The 20,989-nt window shown below is 43.9% G+C and overlaps 1 protein-coding gene across 3 annotated transcripts; it reads right to left on the bottom strand.

The window, feature by feature from the left end:
• Positions 1-44: 44 nt before the first annotated feature.
• On the bottom strand, positions 45-20,989 carry LOC104926372 (sarcoplasmic/endoplasmic reticulum calcium ATPase 2). Of its 3 annotated transcripts, none has more exons than XR_003462249.1 (21): positions 20,195-20,989; positions 19,169-19,186; positions 18,998-19,080; positions 15,986-16,090; positions 14,968-15,106; positions 8,652-8,732; positions 7,835-7,920; positions 7,215-7,679; positions 6,004-6,092; positions 5,765-5,867; positions 5,315-5,446; positions 5,117-5,233; positions 4,805-5,023; positions 4,357-4,692; positions 4,029-4,249; positions 3,734-3,936; positions 3,561-3,646; positions 3,343-3,476; positions 3,145-3,262; positions 1,494-2,933; positions 45-782 (listed from the first exon to the last, which is right to left on the bottom strand). XR_003462249.1 is itself a non-coding variant. In XM_010740217.3 (21 exons), exons 1-21 carry the CDS (start codon positions 20,310-20,312, stop codon positions 769-771), a joined length of 2,988 nt encoding a protein of 995 aa, XP_010738519.1. In that variant the 5' UTR covers positions 20,313-20,989; the 3' UTR covers positions 45-768. The 3 variants fall into 3 exon arrangements, 2 of the variants coding, with proteins under 2 accessions (XP_010738519.1, XP_027133289.1); XM_010740217.3 differs by having other exon boundaries at positions 2,813-2,933; XM_027277488.1 differs by having other exon boundaries at positions 54-2,933.

Consider the following 20,989-nt stretch of genomic DNA (forward strand, 5'->3'; position numbering starts at 1 on the left):
ATGACTGTAGTAGAACATTAAATCACAGCAGGGAGAACGGGGAGTAAACTCTTCACGTATGACAGTTTTATTTACCTGAAACCAAAGTTCATGTGATACATTGTACAATCATCTCTGAAAATACAGTACAGCAGTTTGGCAAAAAATGCCAGAGGAGGGACTGCCCGTCGTTCTCATGGTAAAACGTATACATCATGACACCGCTGCACAACCACCATCCCAGGCAAAATCTGCTCCAAACATGTTGCACATCTCAGTGCAAAGCAAAGAAGAAGAAAAAAAAGGCTGTTTGGTTTTTAAATATCCCATAAAAGTATTTCCTTAGGAAAGATGAACTGTTTTTTTGAGCTTATTTAACATTTGTACTATTTGACGAATGTCTAGTCTATTTACCAATACTATACATGGTCTATTACACAAGTCTGGTAAAACAGATGGCTGATTCAGCGGACATGCACCATGGAATATAGTACAATTTACTGTACACTGTACTAAGATCTCTGTCTAAAGAGATGGCATGAGAACTGTAATCTAAGGCTCTTCATGCAGGACGATGGAGGGACTGATGAGGTGGGGTTGGCTAGTTTTCAGACATTTATGGCCAGTCTATAAAAAAAAAAAAAAATGATGGATGACCTTTACAAACCTCCGTCTTCATATTACTTAACTGACATGCAGCTCTTGTAAGATGTGCTGCCCAAATCACACACATGCACAACACAAATCAAAACCAAAAGTTTCTGCGAGGAATTTAGAGTAGAGGTGGGCTTATTTGTCCTTTGCTGCAAAGAAAAAAACAGAAGAGAGGAAGAATCAAATCAGTGGATGTCAGAGAGAAAGCAGCAAATCATTTCATTCCATCAGTACTTTTCAGGAAATAGATATATTAAAAAGGTCATGCTATGGACAAGCAGAGGTCAAAAGACAAATGCAATTAAAAAAAAAAAAAGACAGTAACACATGTCCTATGGTGGTGTGTGGGGCACTTAAATGTCCCTGCCAAAACATGCTGCCAGTCTACAGTCAAAAATAACCAGCACCACTGACAAGGTGCCAGCTTCAGATGCAAAAAGGCTCTTATTACTACTCTGTAACCTGGCACTTGGTGACACCGAAGGCATTTTCTCAAACACAAACTCCCCTTCATTCTCCTCCTCTGAACTGTTGTACCATTAGAAGTATATTTAAAGAAAGACAGAAAGAAAAGATATGAGCTGCCGTTGCTTTTCTTCCTACAGAAGAGGATTAGGGCCATGTGAAAAATTGATGCGAGTTCTGACTTTAAAACTCAGAATTCTGATGGGAAAAAAGTATTTCTTTAGAAAAAAAAGTCAGAATTCTGAGAATAAAGTCAGAACTCAAATAAATGTTTCATATGTGGCCCCAATCGTCTTCCGTACATTCCCGTATGTGCAACGACAGACAGAAAAGCGGCGTGTGCAACCCTGCAAACATGAGAGCGCTAGTTGGCATGCAGGTCAAAGTGTACTCACTCTGCAGGTAAACGGGTGGAAGGCATTGGAAGAAACGACAGTTAGCTTTGAAAACTAAAAAAGAAAACTCACTGGCCTGGTATTATTGGAGCAGGCATGCAGACCACGCTGAAGTAAACTCGTGTAAATGTATGGAGCATTTTGCCAACAACAAAAATCTACACAGATTCTACTTTGTGTGCTATGTACAGATATACACTCCAATGGCCGCTCGTACATGTTGTGCTCAGTTAAGACTAACAGCTTCTTGGTGCGTTTTTTTTTAAAAACACATTCAAGTACAGTATGTGCACATTATACATACATCAGAAAGATGACTAGAATTAACCACGAATCTCAAAAATCACACTTAAAAAAAAAAAAAATCAAGACAAATGTGTTTTCAAGTAAACAAATTTAACAACAGACTTTATCAAAAAATAGTAATGCTGGAATCAAACTGGTAACATCTTTTTCCTCCAATAACAGAAATATATATTTTTTAAAATCATTAAAAATGTGTGTGAGGGCTTTGTCTCTACTGCAAAACAAATTGGTGCTTACCTCAACACTTCAAATGATAAAGTATGAAATGGTCGACATGATAAATGTGTTAGTTATGGTCATATTAACAGCATTGAGGTAGCTGTGCTCTGCCTACTGCAGAAAATAATAAATGATTACGCATGGAGCTCAAAAATAACTATAGAGATTCATGCCAGGGCAAATATATATTCTTTACCCCCAAAATTAGTATTGTACTACACGGTCCTTAGAATTACACCCTCTCATCACACCCAGCATTCTGGTCACCAGAGCCCCTCCCAAAAATTACAAAATATTAATTATTATAAAATAGTGTAAATTCTCTGTACAGCTCAACACAGCTCCGACACGGTGGGCATCTCTAACTGTTCAAAACAGGTGATCGATGCATGATGGTAAAATAAAAACACATTAGACATACGTCAGTCAAAGTCATTAAAATATGACTAATCCCAGCCCCCCCCCACCCAAAAACATGTATCAGTGAAAATGTCCTAAATACAAAATGTCTGACGGCGGACAGACCGTCAGAGCAGGTGCAAGTGTTGACTGTGAGTTGGTTCCGAGTTAATGTAACCGTGTTAGGTGTGTGTGTTAATGTCCACTTCACACTTGTGCACAGGGAGGGTAGTGTACTGGAGTCAGTCAGGGCCACAGCATGGAGGACACGTTAGTGTCGGTGCTGTAGATCCACAGCACCAGGGGCAGGGAGATGGCCACGAAGGGCCAGGAGATGCCCTCGGCGCATGCAGACATAGAGCAGCCTTTGCTGGCCGGTTTCTCCAGCTGTTTACCAAATTCCAAGTAGTTCCTGGCCATAAACTTTAGCACCTCATCCAGCAGGATGACGGGCAGGGAGATCTTCAGCACCATCATCCACTGGGTTGTATCCAGAGGCGTGATCTGGAAAATGACCTGGGGGGGGGGGGTGACACACACGACAACATTCATCATCGAACGTCACAGCTACTCTTTACTCAGACTGTTTCATGCGTGTTTTCTTTGTATTTAAATGTCTGATACAATCACTAGGGGGCGAAAAGAACCGCATAACTCCTGAAACTCTGTTTTTCAAATAACAGGTTCATCAAATCATCACTGGTCAAACTGGTTTTGCCAAACTCACAGGCAGAGGTTCCACATAGAGGATGAGGAAGTGGAGGGACATAGAGAGGCAGATGGCCCCCAGGAGCCAAATGTTCTCCCATGGAGGCATCCGCAGCAGGGACTGGTTTTCTGACAGACTGGACAGAAGACAGAACACAGATGGGGATTCATATATACTGTTTGACCTTTATTTTGAGCTTTGATCTACAATATTTACCTGTTGAGAGCGTTGCACATCTCAATGGTGACGAGCACAGACAGGGCCATGGTCATTGGGTAGGGCGACTCAAACACGTGGCAGTCCAGGCCGTCGAATTCGGGGTTGTCTGGGCCACACTGCAGGAAGTGGCTCTGTGGAGTGGAAGGCAGGGGAGTGAGGGGGAGGCAGACAGCCAAGGGGAGTTGAAGGAGGATCAGACAGACAAACAGACTAACCAGCTGATACAGAGAGAGTTGAGGTCCTTCTTCAGAGAGAGTAAACCACCAGGCAGCAGCTCCCACTGTGGCTGCACCCACATAACCTACAAGCAAAGACACCAGATAACATCACCATACACAAATGACTTATTTAACCAACTGCATGAAGGCACATTAAAGAGTCTACGAACATCCAATGGCCAGGTATCTGAAGAAGAGCCATCCAGAGATGAGGGGCTCCTTAGCGTTACGAGGAGGCTTCTCCATGATGTCCAGATCTGGGGGGTTGAAGCCCAAGGCGGTGGCTGGGAGGCCATCAGTCACCAGGTTGACCCAGAGCAGCTGAACTGGGATCAGAGCCTCAGGGAAGCCAAGTGCAGCAGTGAGGAAGATGCTATGAGGAGAGTGAACTCCAGTTAGCAACTGCACTGAAGTCTGAGCTTGAGCAGTTCGTGCTGGATCATCCAATCAATCAATCATACTTACCAGACGACCTCCCCCACATTGGAGGAGATGAGGTATCTGATGAACTGCTTCATGTTGTTGTAAATAGCTCGGCCTTCTTCAACGGCGGCCACGATGGAAGAGAAGTTGTCATCAGCGAGGACCATTTCAGAGGCTGACTTGGCCACGGCAGTGCCAGAGCCCATGGCGATGCCGATCTCTGCCTTCTTCAAGGCAGGGGCATCGTTCACTCCATCACCTGTCTGTGGACAAAGGTTCTGTTACAGAGGAGTTCCTTTGCTCTACTAAGATGTTAAACACTGATGATCAGTGTAAGAAACTCCACAGACTCAGCCATCAGACTTCATACCATAGCAGTGATCTCGTCGAATCCTTGCAGGAACTCAACGATTTTGGACTTGTGTGAAGGCTCGACGCGGGCAAAGCAGCGGGCGTGAGTCACAGCCTCACGCTGATCGTAGGGCGAGAGCTCGTCAAACTCTCGTCCCGTGAAGGCCATGCGTTCCACATCGTCTTCCTCGCTCAGGATGCCGATGCGGCGGCAGATAGCCACAGCTGTGCCCTTGTTGTCTCCAGTGATCATGATGACGCGGATGCCAGCCTGTCGGCACAGCATGATTGAGGCGGCCACCTCCTGTCTGGGAGGGTCCAGCATGCCGACGCAGCCGACAAAGGTCAGGTCGGACTGAATGCACAGAGACAAAGACGTGACTGAATGTTCGAGGCTGAAAAGTCTTTACAAGCAAATATTATTAAAGCATCCAAACAACTGTATCAGAGATCAAATGAAAATTCACCTCGTAATCCACAAATTTGGCAGTGTCAGACAGTATCATGTCCTCCATTTTGGGTGGGCTGTCTCTTGTGGCCAGAGCCAGGCACCTCAGGGTGTCGCGACCTGTTCCGTAGTCACGGATTACAGACATGATCTTTTCCTTGATAGGTTTGCTGAGGGGAACTTTGCTGTTGCCAACTCGTACGTGAGTGCACCTCTCAATAACTCCCTCAGGGGCCCCCTGTGGGGTAGAGAAGAGGAAAGAAATATTCACAGCATGAGAGAAGACTGTCAGACATGTCAAATCCTCATGTACATGCTTCTTTCAGTATACCTTGACAAACATCTTGCCCATGGAAGAACGATTGTTGGGGGTGCAGTAAACGGACATGGACTTTCTGTCTCTGGAGAATTCCAGGGTGAACTCCTTTCTCATCAGCTGCTTGATCACCTGATCCGACAAAGAGGACAGAGAGTGAGAAAATCTGGTGGAAAACTGCAGCGTGCAGGTGAGGGAGCTAGTGTCACTCACCGAGTTGCAGGCGTTGGCTCTGTCGATCTTGGACAAGCTGTGGACGTCGGTGTCAAAGACGTTCATCTTCTCCACCAGACAGGTCAGTGCCGTCTCTGTGGCTTCACCGACCTTCTCGTACACACCCTTCACCTGAAACATCAAAGATTCATGAAATTACTTTTGATTCTTTGGTACAGTCCACTTAATGAGATTTGGGTGTACATCAGTCATGCTTTAAATCTTTTTAGTCTGGCCATCTCTTTTATTTTGAAAGGGCTAAAGAGTAGAATTATTGTTGCAATACTACCTATGTGCACCTTACTTTAATTAGCAACCCACTGACACTTCCCTGCACATGGTGTGTGCACATCTGGATTCATATTTGGGTATATGGTTGTATGTGAATATGTGTAAGGGCATGTAACTATAGGGATATCTGACATGTAGAGTAAGAAGCAGGGCTCAGACCTCGTTGAAGTCCAGAGAGGAGTCGTTACACAGGGCACAGATGGTTGCCAGTTCAATCAGGGCATCATGCTGGGAGCTCTTCACTGGTTTACCATCCTGGTACCTGAAGACAAGAAGAGTATTAACCTGTGTGTTGGTGCACGGCTCATAGGATATTCATCTCCAAGTCCATATACTCTTTAATCTACATTTTCTCAACAATCAAAGTCAATGAGACATTTTAGCTTAAGAGTACTCACACTTCTCCTTCAGGTGCATAGGTAGAACCTGTGATTGTGAACTCTGACAGAAAGCAGCTGTCCCCTTCAGCCTTTTTTACAACAAACATCTGGAGAACAAAAGGGTGAACAAATATGAGTTGTTCAATTCACACACACACATTCAAGCATCGACAGTTTCTTGACTGACGCAGCAGGTGGCAGCAGAAACCGCAGAAATCCAGAGTGGACCTGAAGACTGAGAGCTCCTTATAGACAGAAGATTATCCTGCGGTGTTGCACAGTGCGTCTCTGTGAGAGCCAGGCTGGGTGGCCCGTTGTCCAACATGAGAAATGGGCGTTTAGTTTCTCTCCATAAGTAAACAGAAGAGACTGCCAGAGTAAAGAGAGAGGCTATGCCCAAAAAGAAGAAGCTGCAGTGCCAAGCTTACTCCCACAGGAAACACACACACACACACACACACACACACACACACACACACACACCTAATCAGAGACATGAGTGATGGCAATCAGTCAAGCCTGGTGCTGCTGGTCTCCAATGATTACAGCTATTCCTCCTTAAATACTGGTACAAAATATTTCATGCCACGGAATGGGCCCAATAGCGCGCACACGCACCATCAGCAGTTGTACTTCAGAATTCATTCACAAAAAACGTATGTTTTACGATGAGACAGCCGAGAAAAATTCTATTAGCACACAGCTTTAAAGGTTTTTGTGGTTGTGAGTCCTGATAATCTCCTGAAAACTGCAGTAATTACAGAATCACAGGGCTATTTAACCATGGCCAGTCCTACATGTGGCTGCACCAAAGTTTTTAGAAACACTAAACAGGCGACAAAGGGGGATTCAACTTAAATTAATGTAACTGAAATGTCAGACCGAGAGAGAAAAAGGAACTACAGGTTGGTGATGCAAGGTCAGTTATGCAACAGCAGCACTGCAAGTCATCCAACACTTCACTGCAGATTAGAGTTTAGAAGAATTGCAGCATTTTGCTTAAATAACCGGGATATTTGAAGGAACAATGCACCCTCTGGGTTTGCACACATGGTTTTATTATTTGGGCTGACAAATATTGAAAGTGACTCACGCGCTCACTGCTGTCACCTTATTGAAACTCCAGGCAGGGACAAAGATTACAAAGCACTGACGACCAAACTGCTCAGCAATGCACCAACACAAAGTTTGTGTGAGTGTGAGAGTGTGAGAGTGTGAGAGAGACTCACTCTGCACACAGACATCTGGTTGGTGGTCAGGGTTCCTGTCTTGTCAGAGCAGATGACAGAGGTGCAGCCCAGGGTCTCCACCGATGGCAGGCTGCGGACAATGGCGTTCTTCTTGGCCATGCGGCGAGTCCCCAGGGCCAGGCAGGTGGTGATGACGGCGGGAAGACCCTCGGGGATGGCAGCCACAGCCAGCGCCACGGCGATCTTGAAGTAGTAGACAGCCCCGCGGACCCACGAGCCTCCATGGACGGGGTCATTGAAGTGGCCGATGTTGATGATCCACACGGCGATGCAGATGAGGGAGATGACCTTGGACAGCTGCTCGCCGAACTCATCCAGTTTCTGCTGCAGGGGCGTCTTCTCCTGCTCGGTGGCCACCATTTCGTCACGGATCTTACCGATCTCCGTGTTAACACCGGTGGACACGACCACGCCCACAGCCTTCCCAGCTGCAATGTTGGTACCCTGGAATAAAGAGTGCTATACATGTAGGCTCAAATTCATCTGATAACATCTCAGACACCAGGAGCAAAGTTCTGACAGGAAGTTAACAGAAACAACAAGAAGAAAGCAAACAAGAAGCCGACGGACATCAACAGGATGTGATAAGTTCAGCTTACAGAGAAGAGCATGTTCTTCTTGTCCTGGTTGACAGCTCGCGGGTCGGGCACAGGGTCGGTATGTTTGATGACAGAGACAGATTCACCTACAAAGACAACACACAGCAGCAGGTTAGATCATAAATATAGATGATTTATGATCATTCATGCTGCCACGCTGATCTTTTATGTGCTCACAACTGGAAACCGTGTCATGATACACCTCTGGGCTCAGTGGGCAGCCGGCTTGAATGATCTTGTTCATTGTCATCCAGTTATTCTGGTTTCTCAAACACAGCTGGAGGACTGATCCATTAATCTCACATATCAGTGAAATAAAGTGAGCATCAGTGGAGAGTCTGAAGTTCATTTAAAGCTGGAGAAATAGAAAATGAATCCGACCATAGCCTCATATAAAACCAACACTGAACTTATTGTGTGTCACTTACTACTGCATTTGTGACTCAAGATCATATTTAAGCTTGTATATGAAAACATTTGTCCATTACTTTAATTACAAGAGATGGCTAACATGCACTTCTTTAGATAATCTCAAGGTGACTTTCTGTTGTTGTTCTGAACAGCAATATTCAAAGGTTTAAATGTGTGGAGTAAAATGCAGGACGGTATAGACTTCAGGCTCTCTCTTCAGTGTAGAAAAATTTAAAATGTACATGTCACAGTTCAATAAACATATCAATAAACGTATGTAATATATGTGAAATGTGTTTAATAATATATAATTATTCTAATAATATATATAATAATGTGTTATGAGGTGAAACTGAGCATCTAATAGATAAAAAAAAGCAGAGGAATGTGACGGCACACGTCTTACCGGTCAGAATGGACTGGTCTACCCTCAGAGTTGTTGATTTGATGGAACAGATACGGATGTCAGCAGGAACCTTATCTCCAACTAGAAGCAAACAGATCCACAATTAGATGAGATCCACAAACGTTGAAAGCTGAAAGTATCAACACAGAAAAACAGTCAACAGGTTTTATACTGAAAGCAACAGTTGAATTATCACAACATAATACACGACGAACAAACAGCATCCCATGCATTCCTGGCACTGTGTAATGCTGGATGTGGGTCTGTGGGCTAAATAAAGTTTGAACGGATGTTGTCTATTTTCTGCAGACATTAGTGTAAACTAAACTGATGAAGCAGAGCTCATTACGGGAGGTTGTTGTACCACGCAGCAGCAGAGCAGTGCTGCCATCACTGCAGGGAGAGAAGAGAAGGAGAGCCAAAGAAAGAGGAGGAAATGAAGGACCTGTGAGCCATAAAAGGCCTGTCTCAAAGGAAAAGGCCAATTTGGGTACATCGGAATTGCAGTGACCCAATTCAGCTTCCTAATGGTACATAAAGGCGATGGAAACTGGGGAAATGGTTCAGGCTATGGCACAGTTCTGCAGGCGTAGTCTACATATAGGTTTACTTGGTTAAAAATGCAAATTGTGTCAGACAAAAGGCTCCAACGTGGTATAGTTAGATATTTGGCAGGCTTGTGAAGGTTCCATTCTAAGAATCCAACAAAACATCAAGGCCAAGTCCAAGAACTCAAACAGGGAAACAAACAAAGATCTGATCAAGCGTAGATTCCCATTTGAGGGAGACACGTACTGTAATCCAACCCCCACACTCCATGCCCTTCGGGGAAGGGAGGGCAAAATAGCAAAGGGACCAACGATGCATGCAGCCAAAAATGGGAAAAGCATTTCAATATGTTCTCCAATGCTGATCAGGTTTAAATGTGGCCGTATAATGGCAGCTGTTTCCTCATCACTGCCACAGCACAGGAAGAGACAAAGGGGCAAAGACTGGGCTCCAGCTCCTCCACACCAACATTGGGAGTCCAGATATTTGTCATCAAATGTTAGCAAGTTTCACACATTTTCAACTTCATGTTCAGCCTGATGAAGCTACATGCATTTCCATGAGTGTTGACCTCTAACCGTGAGATGTAACCCTGTGAGAAGAGAGAGCGAGCTGGATCAACTTATTACATGTCCTGCCAGCAGTGCCAGGAACTCTGACCTGTCAGCAGGCAGCAACCATACGAGACGGACAGTGACAGCTTTTCTGAGAGGGGCTAATGTCGAGCTCAGTTCCATCTTCAAACCTTCTCAACCTGGAACGGAGCGATGCAATGGAAGCTTCACTTCTGGGAAGGTCACGCAAACCCAGCTCACAGATGGACCAGTGGAGGCTTGGGTGTCAAATGGCCATACAAACTAAAACTGTAGTTAACTTCCTGATGGTATAGATTAATAGTCTGGCTGCACATTGGATAGATTTCAGAGCTACACCTTTAACTAAACTCCAAAAAACCTTTAACTAAACTCAGAGATAACTCCATCCCTGGAAGAGATTTAAAGGATTACTCTTAGCTGCGCTGGAGGAACACAACATGAAATGTTTTCCTTAAGAGCCAAAAAGCTTCACAAATACATCCTGAATGGTTGTATAACACTTCCTGTGCCAAGTTATTACTTTTGAGGGAATAGTGACAACTTCTTAGAGAACACTGAGCCAGAAAACGTGGCTGGGGGTATAAGCCTAACAACGGTGTTTGCTTACGTTTTTATACAAAGAAACCAGTGTGTGTCAGACCTCTGTGACATTGCGAAACACTGAAATTGTCCTGAGGTGGTGCAGACGCGCTCTGATGAAGTGTGTGTGTATATCATCTGTCCCTTTGTGTCAACATCCTACTTGGTAACAGTCCAAGCATCTCCTCAGGCATGACCACATTTTCACCTCTGTGCTTGCCAACAGGTCACACAGCCCACAAATTTTACAGTGACAAAAGCTCAGAGCTGGTGATGCATTGCACCCAATATGACTCCCAGAGGTGACTTTTAAAAACAGACCTTTCAACAGCAGGCGGGGGCAGTAACTGAACCCAAGCTGCCAGTGCTGACTGGCACCTGCCTCTGCCCATGTTAGGGAATGGCGTGTGGTACGCGAGGCCAGGTTTCCTCGGGGCCAGCCCAGGAGTTGGGGGGGGGGGGGGGGGGGGACTGTATGTGCTGATGGCAGCTGAGCTCCTGTCATGTTGAGTGGGACATTTCAGACCGGTCAACAGGTGAAGCATCCTGCAGCTTTCCAACACAGCTCAACTACTGATTAACTCCCAAACCACATTTACAATAATGCAAATACTTTATCCCAACGGACATGTGATAAAAAAAACAGTCTAGAACAAATACTTCTTCTCTGATTAAATAAGAGGTTTTCCTTTTTACCTTTAGCAGCCAGGTGCACTAGAAAACCAAGCCTGAGCACAGAATGGATCATCTGACGTGTCACTTTCATTGTGTGCTATCTGACACTTCACCTGTATTACATGTGCGCAAACCATTCAGGAAGAAACCTTACAGCCACTGTGTCAGCACATGACCAAAGTCACGAGTGAGTCTCACCATCTTTATCAGCAAACATGAGCAGGGTTTATAGAGTTTAGTTAGGAGCTGGCTGGTAGGTGAGACAAACACAAATATTGACAAACAGCAAACATGTTTTCTGACTTCCTGCTGGATGGAAACACGCGTCATCTGACTTTGGAGTGCATACTTAACTATGACCTCATGTTATGTAAGCAGTGTTCCTCTGCACTGTCTTCCTCAAGCAGCAGTAGCAGGCTGGACCTCCACATAGCATGCAGCTGTTTGTGACAAGACTTAGTCCCAAGACGAGGAGCACTAAAACTCCTGTCAGAATTGACTGGGGCTTCAGTAGAGGTGTGGCAGACTTTACATGGACTTTAGGCATGCCATGATTAACTACACAACATTTTAAAAAGGAGAATTCACCACACATCCAGCCTGCAAACAAGTAATGGATCTGAACTTTGGACTTTTGATTTTCTGAAGTTGTAGGGAACACACATTGTGAGAGCGGGGGAGGCACACTGAATATTATGTAATATAAATACACACAAAATATAATATCAGACGTGTCCTTGTAGCTATGTGAGACATTACAATGTTAATGTGAGAGCAATAATCAGTTTAAGTATAGATTTCTTAAAGCATGTCAGAGGTGTACATTCTCCTCATGTCAACACCTTCAGTAGGGACCCCTCATTAAGGCATCTCCAGGGTTAAAGTCAGACCTCTCACTATGCTGCCTATAAGCAGACAGCATGGTGTAGATTCCCAGCAGTCAGAGCAGGATGACTTAAGAGTTAACAAGGCTACTGCAGAGGGCTGAGTGTCAGACTGTATACAGCTTTCATGTCTTAAACCTGCACAGTCTGGTCTGAATTAACACCTCTATGTCCTTCTGCAGGACTACACTACAAATGAGTGTTTTGCATCTCTAAAGCCTGCTTCAATGGTCGCTGAGATGAGACAGTTTCTCTCAGTCTTGCTGACATATCGGGAACCTTTGCCAAAAGACAGTCCCCTCGGTGACAGCACAGGCTTGCCAGACCACGTTAAATGCCACATATCATCCGCCGTGGCCGGGGACTTAGCGGGGGGGTGAGGTGCTGATGGGAAGGGTTGCTGTGCATTGAGAATGGTGGGGTGGGACGGTTATCCGTGAAGCGCTTCCCTATAAGGTCATCTCTCTCCCGCATAATAGGAGCAGATGAGAGATCCTCCTCCTCCCTATACTGCCCCCCCACATGAGCCGGCCTCCTACTGCCACAGGGAGCAGAGAACAAACACACAGAGTTTGCTGCTCTGTGGAAAGGCCAACACCGAAATCTGCAAGCCCTCGACACCAAACGGTAGCTGGCAGCATACAGAGTGTGCTGTGTTATGACAAGGACTTAAATCCACTGGCTGGATTTAAAGTAACTTTTTTAAGGGTTAGTTAAGAGGGGTGATCCTTTATCAGATGTTGGCTGTTAGCACTAATCCACTGTAAAGTCAAGTGCAAAGAGTTACTTCTGAAAAATGCATCACATAAATGTTATTCCAGTGTGAGGCAGATGAGTGATGAGGTGCGAGTGGGAGGCAGCGCTCAAACCCACAGCAGCACCCTGACAGAGAGCGGCAGAGATTCGCTGTGGGCTATTCTTCTCACGGCTGAGGGCTTGGCTCAGTGTCCTCTGCCTCGGCTCAGCGTCCTCTGCCTCAGGCTCAGCAGCCAGCCGGCCGGCATCTGCGTCATCACACTCCTCCTCTGCGTGCCGGGGGTCACTTTGCAGCCTCAGGAAAATATTATTCATAGAAAAGAAAAAAGAAAAAAAAAAACAGGGTGCCTGGCAAGAACCATAACTAAAAGATATCTGGAGGATTTGGGAAGTGAGCTGATCTGATCTCTTCTTCTGACTGCAGGATAAAACATCCGGTTTTGCTGCCTGCTGGGCTGCATTTCTGAGTAATCCCCGAGCTGCTGACAGCTAAGCCTCTAGCTACCTTCATCAGGAGCTTTCAGATAACTAGGTCCCAAATATGAGCTTTCTACACTGCTTCACCTGCAACACGTCATCAAAAAGCCTTGAGTAGCACCAGAAACAAAACAACACTAGAGAATTCTTACTTTTAAATTCCCTGTATTCTCCCTCTCCATTTGCCCTTGTCAAGGTTACCCAGGAGTCTTGCTGAACACTGTCCCGCGTCACCCAGCAGGATGGGCAGGCCATGAACGGGGTGTGACCAGACATCTGTCATTTTCACGACTGTCACTGCCTCTATAAATACGGCATTCCATAATCTAAGCGGCCTATGATGGCTAAAAATACAACCTACCACTATACAGGAAAACTATGCATCAGTCCAGTGGCTTAGGGTTAAACAGAGTACCAAGATAAGGTCGCTACTTAAACATTCCTCAACACGTCCGTCTCTGTTCATCCTTCTGCAAGCGGCACTCTGACAAATATCAAAGCTTTACATCCTGAGGAACTCAGCTGCTGAAATACGCTGACTGGACCTCAGCAGCATGAATCACTCCAGTTCTCATGCTGCATGAGGCAAGAGGTGGTGGAGGGGGGCGAGCTGTGAGGTGTGTGTGTGGACAAATACACACCAAGTTACACACACGCAACACATAAAGGAGTGTGAGCCATAATAGCATTTATGCCCATGCCTCAGAGACAGTGGGTTAATAAGAACATCTCAAAATACATCCCTTTTGCAGGGTGAGTCACCTCTGCAGTGGCACATGGGGATGGGGAGGATTAGTACAAGCTTGTGCTAAAAATGTGATCCACGATACCTGGACTCATCTGACTTTACCTGAGGCCAAACAGCACCGAAGGACTCTTATCAGAACACCAGATCCCTTCTTTAATCAAAAAAATAATAATTTCTTGATAGAATCTGTGGTGGCATAAAACTGTAGATTTTCTGTCAATTTCAACAGTCGTGTGACACCCAGACGATTGCTTGAGTCTACAAATTAAACCAACATCTGAACTATTCGCATTTCAGTTGGCTCTAGTCCACTGGGTGTCAAGCTATGGTACATGTACCACTGGTGGTAGACAACCCCTCTCTGGTGGTACTTAGAGGGGTCTCTGAAATATATTTTAAAAATAAAATTTGAAAAACACATTATAATATCAGAAGTACTATACAATTTGAAATTAAAATAATCTATGAGATCACTGGAATGTCATTTAAAATAAGATTTGTGTTTTCTGTAACATTTTGTTTCAGTATCTGCCTGGCACGTGGTCACCTGTTCTAACATCCACGCTCTTAATTCCTCATAACTTTAAGCCTTAATATCATTTGAACAGGTGAGTTGTATAAGAATTCACTCTCAGTACAGTTGTCATGAGCAGGAAATTGGCTATAGTGACCCAGGCAGTAAACATGTTTATTTCTGCTGTGAAGTTGGACATTTGAACATGGGGACTTATAGAGACTGACTCTTTCTGTAGCCAGCCTCAGGTGGCCATTCAAGGAACTGCAGTTTTTGGCACTTCTGCATCAGGATTGCCGCTTAGTTTAAACACATAGCACACACATACATCCATGATTAGTTATGAAAAAAAAGAAAGTGATGTATGACCGGAAGCAGAGAAAAACTAAAGTTTCAAAACTCTGCCATAGTAGCTCCAAACACACACTCCAAAGTGCAGATCAGGAATACCACTTTTTCACCTTTTCCGGTGTGTTAATGTATTAGAAGAACAAAGCCGTGTCTGAACATACACAAGGTCAAGAGCAGGTCAACCTACCAGCAACCTCGACAATGTCACCAGGCACAATGTCTCGGGCCTTGATCCTCTGCACAGTTTTCCTGTCCTGCCGGTACACTTTCCCCATCTCAGGCTCATACTCTTTAAGTGCCTCAATGGCATCCTCAGCATTGCGTTCCTGGTGAGGAGAAAATGTAATTCACTGCCAAAGATTTCGGAGATGAACCGACGATAATATTATCACAAACTAACGGGTCCCCGTTCTTGGCTCTGCTGGACTAAATGGCATTAGAGGAGGTGCTGTCTATTCTAAGCTGGATGTTTATTTGAACAGGTTTTGGTTGGAGACATTTAAGTGTATGAAAAATAAGAAGATAAATCACTCTTGACATTTTCCAATTTTATCCTTCAGTAGCATCTTCATCCTTCATTAGCAGGAGAAACACATCACTCCGAGCCGACTGCCCACACATTTTTTAAATAAATAAGCCAGACTCATAAGCGTCATACAGGACGAGTGCTGAAGACAACTGACAGACTGCTCCTTTTCAACAGGAAGCGGTCTCTGAGACAAAACGAGCTTTCAGCACAGCGTTGATCTACAGTGCAGGTAAAGTATAACAATGTTAAAAAGATACCTTACAGCAGGCTGCCACATTGATAGGTGCTTTTGATTCATTGTCTTTATGACATTCTACACCCAGATTCAGCTGTGACAGCTTTGGCACAGTCTCTTAATGTCTGCATGGAACATCTTACACAATCTAAATACAAAAGTCTTTCTGTAGGAAGAGTAGAGGCAATGATTCAACATTTTGGACGCTGCAGCTCACAATAATGTTGCAAGTTGATTAGATTGTAGATTAAATGCGTCTTAATATCTTAAGATATTACCCTTAAGGGTCTTATACTGGTTAGATTTCAATAGGTGTAGAAAAGCAGGTAACAATCATTCTACTGCATCATAAAATATAATTTAATGAACAAAAATCTTAGATCTGCACAGTCAAAACTAGCGAAATTGCCAGACAAAAAGGAGATTTAAACGGTGACTCACCTGCCACACACCGACGATGGCATTGGCTATAAGAATGAGTAGAATTACAAAAGGCTCCACGAAGGCAGTGATGGTTTCTTCTCCCTCCTCAAACCAGGCCAGTACCTGAAACCAGTATGAACAACATTATTTATTAAAGACATTTCATTGACTGAGTAGCTCACCATGATGAGAATAAGCAACACGACTCAAGACAGAACAAATAAAGTTGTTCAGAACAGACACAACAACAATTCTTTTGTGACTACAGTGTTTCTTTGCAATGATGTTCAGCTGTTTGTCAGGTTAGGCCAGAGTTTGCTTACAGATGAGGATCATCCCACACATTTCTTATAGACAACTTTATGTTTTTTGTTTTTTTTTGTTACAACTGCACCTGGACACTCGATAAATTGAAAATACAAGGAGCCTCAAATTTTGGCTACTAGCCAGTGCATTTATTTTATTCAATGTAGGCAACTGTTGCTGTTCTCCTGTGGGTATTTCTAATTATTGATTTTTTTAACTGCCAACACTGCTCAGCACATTTGACCTGTTTGGGAATCCAATGTTTTTTCTGGATTTCTACACTGTAGATTCACATTGAAGACATAAAAAACTATGAAATAACATGTCTGGAATGATAAGAAAAAAAAAGCATAAAAATGTTTCATATTTTACATTCTTCGAAGTAGCCATCTTTTGCTTTGATGACTGTTTTGCACACTCTTCTCTCAGTCAGCTTTATGAGGAATGGTTTTCTGAAAGTAAAACATACTGAGCACTTGTTGGCCGTTTTTCTTTCACTCTCCTTCTTGGTCTAATAGCCCTTACATAGCTTGGAGGTTTGTTTGGGGTCATAAAAAATAAATGATGGTCCCTCTAGATGAGTTAACATGTCACTGAGGAATACTGTGGTAACCATGCTGGCTCAGTTTACATCTAAGCTTAAGATACCATCCATTCACTGTATCTGCATCTTATAATACACACAGTTGGAACCAAAAATCTCAAATTTGAACTTCCAAAGAAGACCAAAATGCAGATTTCCACTGGTCTGATATCCATTCATTGAGTTTCTTGGGTCAAGTCCTTCTCTTCTTCTTGGTCTCCCTCAATCATGGTTTCTTTGCAGTAACCATAAAAGTCTGATTCACTCGTCACTGATTCGTCTCCTCTGGTGCTCCTCATTACTTTCATCATATGTTGATGGTTTTTGAGACTGAACTTGAAGACCCATTTAAAGTTGTTTTTTAGATTGACTGACTTCCATGTCTTAAACTAATGATAGACTGTTGTGTCTCTTTACTTACTGAGTGGTCCTTGCAGTAATATGGATTACTACAGTAGTCAAATAGATCTATTTACTGTATGCCAACATTACCTCTGAACAACAACTGATGGTCTCAAAATACTTTAGACGAGGCACACCTGTAAATTGAAAATCATTCCAGGTGACGATTTCATGAAGCTGACTGAGAGAAGGCCAAGAGTGTGCAAAGCAATATATAAACATGTCATTAACAACATCACAAACAGTGAAAAACACAGAGATATCCTTGCTGTAGAAGCCCAGGGTTCGAATCCAACCTGTGGCTCTGTCCCACATGTCATTCCTGTCATTCTTCAGCTGTCTCTATCAAATAAAGCTTGAAAAGGCCAAAAAAAATATCTTAAAAAAAAACAAAAAAAACAACAAAAACAAGATATTCCATTTACAATATTTTAGTAAACAGACAAAAGAAGGTGGGAAAAAAAGAGAATGACTGACAGTTCTGCTTAATGAGGACTAATTGACTAATTGTTTCAGCCCTGTATTCAGCTACTGTCTATACTAATATGCAGAACACTTTGCATTTTTAAAAAAGGAGCAAACCTTTAATAACTCACACCAAAATAAATCATGCATATAGAATTAATGAAAAGTTGGACTAGTTTAGTCTTGAGAAACTACTTCAGTAGCTGAACAGTTTAAGCCTTCTGGTTTTAATCTGCTTCTATGTTGAGGTGGGCATGTGTGTTTGTCCGCTAAGAGCCCTCCCACTGAGGGGTGAGGGTCCAAATTTGGTCTCGAGTGGTGCTCTGTTCTGCTGTCAGACAGCAGCCACTGACACCTCTGTATCACCTGACCGAGCACTGCACACTACACACTACATACTACATGCATACTAACTCACACACACAGTCACACAAATGCACAGACACACAGGGGGCCTCACTTATCAAAATGTTCTTTAGCCATCTGTCTCGTGTACAGTCGATTCAGAGAACGTGAAAGAAGCTAAACTGCAAAACGTATTAATTTAAAGTTTTCATGTCTTTCCACATGACATCACAACGATAAACCGTGCTCGTACCATGTGGAATCCTTTATTTTATTTAGCTTTTGAGTAGTCTTGGACACACTCTGATGATGCAGTCACATAATGACAGTCCACTACTAAACATTGATCTGTCCAGCACTCAAAGTCAGATGCCTGAGGGAGACCAGGCTAAGTCATTACACAGCAGCCGTGCTTGATGACTCAAATGTCTTACTTGGCACATGGTGATAGCTACTCAATGCTGTGACTGCTGTTGTCACCGTTCCTCAGATGAGTCGCTGGCCTTCTCAGCTGTTTAGCTCTCTAATATGCAAGTGTAACCCCAGCCAGGTTACACAAACTGAAGACGTTCACACTTCAGCACCATGCACTGCATAAACTGCTTCCTGCCATTCAACACGCAGGGCTTAATAATAATCCCATCTGCAGTCCTGTCTTCAAATAAATACTCTTTGAGCAAGAGGTGAGAAGGGAAAGCCATCTGCAGGATGCTGTGCCTCATCCTGAGATTCCCATAAACATTTAGTGGACAGGAGTGACAGCGGGAATTTAAAAAAAGAGACGACTTGAAGCACAGGAGATGCTGCAAAATTTATTTCGATTCACTAAATTCAGATTAAGACCGTGGAAAAACAAGTCTAGACTGTGTAAAATAGAGTCATCAATGCAGCAACCTCAACAAGACAGACAGCGTGAGTGATATACTTACAAAAGATATACATGCAGCCAGCAGAAGAATTCGAACAAGTAAATCTTCAAACTGCTCGAGGACGAGCTCCCACAAAGATTTCCCTGCAGAGAGGAGAGTTGGTTAAAAACAATCCATCACGGAAACTTGTTATAGAATGACAGTAACTATATCAGTGACAGCAGTCATTACCTTCCTCTGCTGGTAACTCTGTGCATGCAGTCAATCCAGGGCGTGCACAGGAAACAGTCGAAAAAGAAAAGGAAAGAAAGGGGAAGGTAAGTGGTGTGTAAATACTTTTTTTTTTTTTTTAAAGACGTTTGCCAGTTGGAGACATGCCTCTTAGTTCCTGTTTCTTGATGGGGAACTAACTGCTGGAACAAGAGGTGGTCAGTATGTTCTGAGAGAGAGGAGTGTTACCTCGACACAAGTTGGTGTCAAAACCAAGGATGTTCCCAGTTGCACTTGACATACTGATCATTTAGTCCAAGGATGTTTTGCACTGTGGATTACCTATGCTATGATGATGTAGTGAGGGTATGGATCTGTTTGATTAAGCAATCATATGGCAATTTTTCCCCTCCTTGTATTCATTTCTAAATCTTTTATTTCACACTAGGAAAACTCCAATCAACGTAAAGGTCAGAGTGGTCTGAGGACAGTGGAGTACACTCTCTCAGGTGATATTAATATAAAACAGCTGTTTAAGCCTGGGACAAGAGAGATTAACTTTGAAGGATAACGTTACTCCAGTGATCCTGTGGCCACTGTTCAGTGTCAAATGCCTGCCGGATGTTCAGGGCACATGGGCTGATGTCTTGCAGCTCTGCTTTGTAAAACATCCAACAAGGTTATTGTGTTCAACAATGTCACCAGATTTCATAACTACTGTCAACAATGTCACCATGAGGGTTATGCTCAACAATGTCACCAGTCACAATGACACACAGTGATGTGTGGCCATGCATAACAATGCCTCTTTAAGTAATGATTTAATGTGTTATTATGTCAGAGATGGGAAACCCTTGAGGTCATCAGTAATGACGTAAGCTAAATCACTTTATGGAGCCGGGTAGCGCTGCATGATGTTGGTGACTTTTAGCCCATATCCTGAATACCGTGGCCACAGTGCACATGTTACAATGACATGACGGTTTTTTTTTTTTTTTCAGTCACAGCAGCGGTGTCTGTGTCGGTCTACAGTGAAACTTGTCGTACCGTTTAGGCCCCATTTCTCCTTCTGACGCTTCACCTCGTCCAGGGAAAGTCCTGTGCTCTCATTGACGCAGAAATAACTGTAAACTTCTTCCACACTCTTCGTGTGAGCGTTCTCCATGGCGGACAGACGGCTCCTTCACCGCACAGCTTTACACAAACACTGCCGTGTGGTAGCTTCAGGCTCTTTAAAAATATAAATATATAAACTGTCAACACTTTCAGAGGAATGAGGAGTTTGCCAACTGCGAGCTGAGCATTTACTCGGATAGATATCGACAGCTATTGACCGCGGTCTGCTCGGTTTTCCCTTTCCTTGGCTCCGGTTAAGATCTTCTTCCCGCAAATTACGGCAGAAAAATGTTGTGTTGAGCCAAATTCCTCTTGTCTGTCTGGATGAGGGTCACTCTGAGGCTCCTCTTATCTCCGAAAATGGTGGGGAAAGTGTCTGCGGCAGTGTCCTGTGTGTCTGTGAAGAGGGTTGCTTTCACCCGGTCTGGTCTCTCCCGTGCTACCGTCGCCGTGTCCTGCCTGCCTCACCGTGGCGCAGCTCTCTGTGGCTGCACACGGTGCTGACAGCCTGGTTTTATCAAAGTGCCTCACTGCTGCCCCTCTTCCCTGCGCTGCATGTGGACTGATACCATTGGACGAACCGTGTCAGCTACGTTCAAACCGGGCAGGCATGGAAAAAAAAAACACACAGGAAGCGACCAGGAAAAAAGGCAAATATATAGATAGATAGCTCGTGTCTCGTCCAAACCGTGTTTTTGTCTGTGACTGTAAGTCATGTGTGTGCTT

This window comes from Larimichthys crocea, chromosome III (genome assembly GCF_000972845.2).
Source record: "Larimichthys crocea isolate SSNF chromosome III, L_crocea_2.0, whole genome shotgun sequence".
In the NCBI taxonomy this organism is placed as follows: Eukaryota; Metazoa; Chordata; class Actinopteri; family Sciaenidae; genus Larimichthys; species Larimichthys crocea.

Bases quoted from the DNA above. Each gene is read 5' to 3' on its own strand.
- LOC104926372 (XM_027277488.1), bottom strand. From the start codon at position 20,312: ATGGAGAACGCTCACACGAAGAGTGTGGAAGAAGTTTACAGTTATTTC. The intron at 7,921-8,651 runs GTAAGACGTGTG...TTGTCTTTGTAG, and splicing joins AGACCAGTCCATTCTGACCG to GTGAATCTGTCTCTGTCATC. The intron at 6,093-7,214 runs GTGAGTCTCTCT...TTTGTTCTCCAG, and splicing joins ACCAGATGTCTGTGTGCAGA to ATGTTTGTTGTAAAAAAGGC.